Source organism: Ceratosolen solmsi, unplaced genomic scaffold (genome assembly GCF_000503995.2).
Source record: "Ceratosolen solmsi marchali unplaced genomic scaffold, CerSol_1.0 scaffold2, whole genome shotgun sequence".
Taxonomy (NCBI): Eukaryota; Metazoa; Arthropoda; class Insecta; order Hymenoptera; family Agaonidae; genus Ceratosolen; species Ceratosolen solmsi.
Window position 1 is genome coordinate 5,990,312 of NW_011948422.1, and position 8,512 is coordinate 5,998,823.

General features: G+C 31.2%; 1 protein-coding gene across 1 annotated transcript; it reads left to right on the top strand.

The window, feature by feature from the left end:
* Nucleotides 1-335: 335 nt before the first annotated feature.
* On the top strand, nt 336-4,534 carry LOC105362041 (WD repeat-containing protein 63). Its single transcript, XM_011499366.1, has 5 exons — nt 336-769; nt 1,004-1,485; nt 1,748-2,337; nt 2,707-3,517; nt 4,118-4,534. Exons 1-5 carry the CDS (start codon nt 466-468, stop codon nt 4,487-4,489), a joined length of 2,559 nt encoding a protein of 852 aa, XP_011497668.1. The 5' UTR covers nt 336-465; the 3' UTR covers nt 4,490-4,534.
* Nucleotides 4,535-8,512: the final 3,978 nt, after the last annotated feature.

The following is an 8,512-nucleotide window of genomic DNA, read 5'->3' on the forward strand; positions in this document are numbered from 1 at the left end:
TCTTGCTTCGGTATTTGTTATAAAAAACATAAGATTTAAAACTGTTAAAAATAATGTGTATAAAAAACTTTTTTGCAAGATACATAATTTTTTGGAACATACGAAGAAAGTCTTGGAATTCAAATTCCTTCTAATAATAGATAAGATAAAATTATTCAATAATATTCATATGGTAAATTAAGGTAAAAAAAAAAAATATATATATATATATTAGTCAACTAATTAAATGTAATTGTTTTACTTACTTTTACTATATAAAATAATACAGTATAAGTAAAAGCAAAATTTTACACACATATGTTAAAAAAATTTACGCTCTAATTAATTAATAATTTATTAAAAACGAGCTATTATTATAGTATTGTAACTTGGATACAAGACCATAATGTTTGATCGATCAGTGTTAGTTCAGAATTCTTATATACAAAGTGCAATATTGTTCTCTTGTTAACATTAAATTAAATAATGGCCACGATAGACAAGCAAAAAAATCGCGATTTTCAATTAAATCGTTGTCCATTAGTGGCCAAAATTGACGGCACCGAATTCGTGAAATTGTCGAGAGATATGCAAAAGCTGCTTGGATGTGTCATCAACGAGGACGTATCCTTAGAATATCCATATGCGTTCGTGTCACGTCAAAAGCTAAGTGATATTTCGCGAGAAGTGAATTCACCTCTAGATCATTTAGTTGAAAAAATTGGTTCATATGCTGTAGAAGAGGTATTGGTTGGCTATGCATGTAATACTGTAGAAGTGGATAAATCGGGTTAGTCAATTTTGTTTCAGGATAAAAAAGAATTTTGTACTTGACTCGACTATGAAGGGATAAAATTAGTTAAATCGTCACACAAAAACTAAATTACAATTGATAATTAAAAAAAAAAAAAAACAAAAAAACTATTAATAATCATTATAGAAGCCATGTTTATTTATCTTCAGCTGCATGAATTATATGCTTTTCTCATTGATAAAAATCATTGACAATAATGACGCTCAATTATATTAGGTGCGGGAAACTTCATTATTTGTCTTACCGAGGAAACAACGTCGGCTTTCATATCGTATAATCGCTCCATTACCAAAAACTTCCTTAAAATCGCTAAGAATCAAATAAGAAAGAAAGCCAAACAATGGAAGGATCATGGAACCACGGAGGAAGTAAAGGAGACGTTTTTGCGCATGACAAGACCACTCTATGAAATCGATGTGTGCCTTCCAATATCAAAACTTTGCTGTCAAAAGCATCTCAGCGATCGCGGGCCTGACGGCGTCAGAGACGGTTATGTTGAGCTCGTATCCTCCAAAAAATTCAAGAATATTGCCCTCTTGACGAAAACCGAAACTTGCCAAACAAATTTAGAAAGCAAAGATGTAGAGATACAGACATACCACGAGGATTTGACGAATAAATGGACGGCTTACGATTTCGAGATACCTGTTGATTTTCAAAATATTTGGAATCATGTGGAGACGGACGAAGAGGTGATATACTACATTTATTAAATCTCGTGCTCAAAATACCAAATCGATAAGATAGATAGATTGTTACGATTGAAAAATTTATATAAAACGTTTATTATTTCGTTTTAATACATAATGTAAAGGGACTCGTATAATTAAGATAGGCTGCCCTAATAAGAAACCTTTTTTTTTTTTTTTTTTTTTTTAACGAGGAACGATTAAGTAATTGTTTTATAGTTTGTTTCCGTTTAATAGTCATTATAAAATTTGAATTTATATTTAGGAGATGTCCAATGAAGAAAATGATGAAACAAATTCTACGGAAAACAAAGTGGAGAGAGTAATAACTGATGAAGAATTGCATATTAAAGAGAACAGGCGAAAACAGTGGGGGAAAGTGAATAATTTTTTAAAAATTCACATCGATGATATTATTGAAGCTGTTACATTTAATGCTACGGTGAATCTTTACAAAAATGATGTGGCTAATTTAGCTGTTAATGAAACAAATTCATTATTAATGAATTCTCGTAAAGAGTACAACGAAAGAGTGACCTTAGTTGACCTTAGAACTATCAAAGACAGACACTTATTTTCTTTTTCTTGGCATAGTACGTTAAGTAACGTCATTATCTGTACTTATTCAGACAAGGATTGTGAAAGTTGTTCTTTGATTACTTTGTGGTCTCTACATAGTCCATTATGGCCGAAAATTATATTGAATTGCGAAGAAAATATATCTGAAATCTCGTTTTGCCCTTTGAAGAGCTATAGTAACATTGTTATTGGAGGCTCGTTCGATGGAAAAATTATTGTTTGGGAAATTGATGAGCATTGGTTGATAGATGAACAAAATAACGAGGATGACATATTGTAGGTATACATTGATTTTGATCGATTATTAAGACGCAGTAATGTTCATTACTATAATAAATAATATCGGACTATTTTTAAAGAACAAGGAGAATGTTGTACTACATTTACCAAGCCTCTACGAAATCTATTCTATGATTATATTTTTTTTTTTTTTTTTTTTTTTTTTTTTTTGACACAAATTAAGATACGTAACGTTTGATTTTTCAAAAGTCACTTGACAATTACATTTTTTATTATAAAATTGAACTATATTAATAAGAATTTGTGTTTGTTACTTCTATGAATGTAATCATATTAATTGCATAATATTTTTATAAATACAATAAATACATATTTAATATTTTTTTATTAAAACAAATATCGAAGGAGTAATGATAAATACATAGATTCTGTCAATAAAGAAGCTAAGATTGCTGCCTCTGCTGAAAAAGCTCAAAAACTCAGTATTACAAGCATCCAATGGCTACCATCATGGTGCGGCATTAAAGCCGATGGTAATTTTGAGAAAATTTGCTGTAATTCTTTTAAATTGCCAAAGCCATATTTCGCAACAGCATCGATCGATGGTAGTATATTATTTTGGAGTTTACCCAGATTATTGTCGATTTCAAGTAAAACGCGTAGTCCATTGCATTTGACTATCGCCCCGATTTATCAATTATTATTTGAGGAACCAGATGAAAAAGTTATGAGCAGAATTCAAATAACGTGCTTTAATTTGACGCTGGCTAAGAGTGAAGAAAGCTTGAATTTGGATATTCGTAATAAATTTAACTTGGAAAAGTTGCGGAAGGTCTTCGTAGGAACGGTTATGGGTGAAGTCATATGCTGTACTTGGGAGGGGCAGATCTATAATGCTGACGTCACGGATTATGAAACTTGTAAAATTCTAACGAGATCATGCGTGCACGATGGAATTGTTAGAACAATGACAAAATCGTTTCATTTGGACGACGTTTTTCTTACCGTGGGTGGTAGGGTTTTCGCTATATGGAAAGAAGATTTTCCATACGCACCAATATTTCAGAAAAGAACCAAGAAATGTAGATACGGCGAAGGATGTTGGAGCGGCAGATCAGGAATGTTTATTTTGACTAGGCTAGACGGTTGTTTTGAATTGTGGGATCTCAAGGAAAAATGTAATGAGCCGGTAATGCTGCAAACCATTTCTGGAAAGGTGCGTTTCACTTACAAACCCTATATATTTGCTAGTAACATAGTTGCACATTACAAACACTTTACCGTAATCGAGTTCAATAATATTCGCTCAATATATCTGCCAATCATCAGTGGCTTATTCTTAAGCCACAATCGGCTAACATTATTTTAATTGCAATTTCATTTTATTTTATTTTATTCATTTTATTAACATTGCAATTTCGATTTTATGGCAATTTTAAATAACACGTAAAAATTTTTTACTAAAAAATTGACATTAACATAACTTTTCACTATGAAATAATTAAATTAAATTACATCGTTATTCTATAATTAATATAAACAATTTGTCTACAATGAATGCAGTTGTTTTAAAGTAAATTTTCCATGAATGTTATCGTTTTTAACGTATAACGCAAAGATTATAACGAAAAGATAAAAGTACCAATATTAATTAAAGTATGATAAACGTTATCATACGTATATCATGGTACGTTATCGGTCCAAATCCATCACGACATCCAATATAAATTGTATGTCGAAAGTAATTTGCCTCTCGGTCCCTGAAAATGGCGACAGCAAATTTCCTATTATTTACCAACTGACCTCAAATGTTTGAAATGCCCCTTGTACTGTTCACGCAAAGATTACGCCGTACATCATCCCAAGTCCTCCGAATGCTCGAGAGAAATTAGTGGCTATTTTGGACGGACCTTCGGTCCTACGGATCTTCGCGGAGTCGGGCAAAGATAGCGAAGACGAGAACCTAGAGCGCATCGAGTGGCTCGAGGAATTCGTCTGGCGTGAGACGAAGCGCAAATACGACTTTCGTCACTGGCAGAATAACTACCTGCAGCAGCATCCGACTGCTTTAGCACGTAAGAGCGAGAGAGAAGAAGTCAAAGCGAAGAGAAAGCACGAAGAGGCGAGGCAGAGATTTTTGATGGTACGCCCTCGAATGCCTTCCTTTTGCATGTGCGACCTTGCATAATTGCCCGTCTTCAAGCACATCGACTTCAATCAATACTTGATTGCTAAGTAATATAAGCAAGGGCAGACTTTCGACGAAACTTTACCCTTTTATTTGAAATTATTACTCAATAGGTTAATCTTAATGATAGTTGGTGCATGCTCGTTTATCATTATATCGATAAGAGTTTTCTTGACGATCGTTGAAACACGCGATGGGAATTATTATTTTTGTACTTACGAGAAGCAGCACATCATTGTTGGGAATGCAAATTTTCTAGAAAGTTTACGTTTACGTTTAGAGGAATCGAATGACAAAATACGTTTTGTTTTCATACGCGTTCATTCGGCTTTAAGAGTGTTCAGTAAGTGCACCATTGTAAGCAAATAGATAGCTTTAATTTAAGATTTAACTACTATCATTGAAAATGTTTAATTTTTCCGAGCTTTCAACATAAAAATAAAAACAAAAACAGAAGAAAAATTGATTGTGTCCATGGTGCTTTCATTGTAATTGAAAGAAAAGTCGTTAGAGCCTATTATTCTTTCTTTCGTGCACGTAGAGTACTATTTATGTCAGTAGATTAGAATTTTCGAATGAAGTCGCGTCTATTTGTTAAACGAGCGAATGAGAATGCACGCACGTTATGCTTATTATTTTACAAAGTTTTAGTGAAACTGGCACAAAGAATCGCACGATTTACGCCGTAAAAGTAGATTACGAGTGCAAAAAATGGAAACAATGATAGCGTCTTATTCCATTAAAAGGAACAAGAGGTTCTAGCTCAATCCGAGGCTGAGAAGAAGCTGACTCAAAGACGTCTGTCCAAATCGACAATGTGGCGAAAGATCGAGCAGAAGCGCGCCGAGGTTGTACTTCTGCAGAAAAAGGGCTTCGTGCCATCGGAGCTCGAGAAGAAGCGAAGACCAGTGGCGGTCCTGGAGGAGCAGCGCAAAGCGAGATTATGTAAAATAGCGGTAGAGCTAGGACAAGCCGACGAAAAGCTCCAAAAGTGCTTGAATAAGGTAATCCCGGAGCTCGGATTAGGGCAAGGCAAGAGAGATGTTAACACTGAGAATGAAACTGCCACTCGTTCGTTGATGAAGACCGACCTCGAGTATGAGGAGGAGTATCAACGGTTGAAAGCTGAACTGACGAAGAGACTGAGCCAGGAATACCACGAGCCTCGATTCCATTGGTAGGAGATGATGGAGTCGGGCATACGAAAAATGCACCAAATCAAAATATGCCCAGAGATATTGCAACTCAACACATACATTCACATAATTATACGCAAAATAAGTAGCTATTGTTTTGAGGATAGAATTATTGTAAAAGTTCGCTTTACGACTTCTTTTGTTACCTTGTTAGTCAACAGTAGATGCAACCGAACGTTCAGGCGCATCGATCAATAAGTAATTCTAAGAAACACGTTTTATTCACATTTATGTTCAAAGAAAATATAGACAGCAATTGTTCCGATGGTTTGCGCTTTATTTTATTTTAAATATCCACTAAAATACTTCACATGTTTAAAATAATACGATTTTACATTTACATTATGATATAATGTACGTAAAAAGTTCAAAGATTAGATTGTAAAAATGAGAAAATACTTCCACGCATTTAAAAAAAAAAAAAAAAAAAAAAAAAAAAAAAAAAAAAAAAAGAAAAAAAGAAAGTGTAATATATATATACATTTCGTATTACCTTCTGAGTTTGTAAACCGAAAGAAACATAAAACAATAAAATGTTTTTAAAAATCCAATGTTTGGTAATTTTTTTTTTTTTTTTTTTTTTTTTTTTTTTTTTAATTATCTATTTTAAACTGGATACAATATCTGAATTTATTACTGTATTCATATTTTATTTTAGCTTAAATTATTTTCATTTTCTTATAATCGCTCTTTATATTTACAAACATTTATTAAAATCCTTACTTATTCCACAAACATCTAACACTACCTAACTTTTTAATCGCAATTTACTTCTGAAATAAAAATTATTATAAATAATATATTTTATAATTTAAATATCCGCGGATATAATAATATTAATTGCTATGTTAAATAATAAAATTACTGCGAATACTTTTACATTTAACATTTTGTAATTTTATTTTAGGAAATTCAGGTAAAAACGTTAGAATACCTGTATTTTTTTTTTTTTTTGCTGCAAAGAATGCTCGGTAAAGAATTTTTTTGACAAATCATTCTATAAAATATTATATGAAATTATAATTAACTCTCGTCATAAATCATAGTTATAATTGCTTACTTTGATCAGCGATATGACGATCATAAGTATATTTAACTCGTTGTTCTTCTAAAAACGTAATCCAATTCCGTTATTCATGCTAAATTACACTAAGATCTTTGCAGCTAAAGCAAATTCTTAAAAGATTTCGTTATCTTGGTGACGTTTTTGTTATAATGTTACAACGATAAGATAAGACTTGCGACGTCTTTCTCTTTCCTCCCTCTCTTCTCGATATGCAAAATTTCCGACATGAACATGCTTTACAACATTATTTCTCAATATTTCATAACTATAATTCAACTAATAATATATAATCGAAAATATTGCAAAAATAAAGAATCAGCCAAAAAATATTTTGTTAGCGAGATATTATTAAATAAAAAAAAATTCACGATTACAAAGTTCATCGACTAATCGAGCATTGTCTCGTTACTTTGAAATATAAGCCAAATTAAGATATTTGACACAAATGACGAGGTAGTTAATATAAGTCTGTAAAATTGTAACGATTCGTTATGTAAACATAGCATTTGCTTTTATACTCATTGTACACTTTCAAATATAAATACACAACAACTTTCTACCACATAAATGAATAAATAGTACGGCCATTCTTAAAAAAATATTCAAGGCTTACAAGCCTAATTTCAAATACAGTCACTACATTAATCAATTCTTTGGCAGATATTGGGCATCATTTGTATGGCCTGTGGTTCTCCGGGATATAATGCAGGTCACTGGTTCCTCTTCATAGCCGTGACGGCGTTCATAATGAGTTTGGTTTGGTCGCTCGTCTATCTCTTTTCCATTCGCGAGGCGTTGAAAATACCCATCAACTGGCTATTGACGGTAAGTTCTCTAGACATGTAATTACATTTAAAAAATTTCACTTTACATTCTCAAGCAAGCGCGTCTTATGCAATTATTCAACGTATGTTTCTAAATTAATTACATCTAGTATTTAACTTAATACACATACATATACAATCCGCATTTTATAATTGCATAGTAATTTTTTCCTCGTTTATTTTTCTAATCAATAAAATTTCTTATTTTAATTAATGAGTACATTTTTATTTTATATTTTTTCTAAATGCAAAACACTTTTATTTCAATACAAAAATAACGTATAAATTTACTTGATTATTATTATTATTATTCTTATTATTCAATATTATTATTGTTATTTTCCTTTTCTTTTTTTTCTTTTTTTTTTCATTAATAAATACATATAAACTTTGGCTTTATTGGCAATTTCATTGTAATTCGTAAATAACGTTTTATTGTAAATAATTAAATTTTTAATTATGATTAGCTTTATCCTTTTATAGAATTAGTGTTTATGTATTTATATAATAATTATAAGCGTTTTGCATAATTTTCTATTTTATAAATATAATTTTATATAAGCATTCAATCAATGTAAGTGGATATAATACGTGTATAAGATTATGCTGACATATTGTCTCTCAACTAACACATTTTTTTTTAGTATTAAAGTACTAAAGTTTTTTTTTCTATTTGTCCATATATAATACGTTAATTAAAAAATTTTTTTTTCAGGAATTGCTGAATACGGGTATTTATACCGTTCTTTACTTTACGGCATTTGTCACTGAATTAGCGTGGGCTTTTTGGGTCCCATACATCATAGCAGGAGTAAGTTCAATTAAAAATATTTTTTTTTAAAACACTAATAATTAAGTTCGTGATAAATCCTTGCTTTATAATATCGATTATATAATTTGGACAATAAGAAATAATTGCAGTGTATTAGACTGGTTT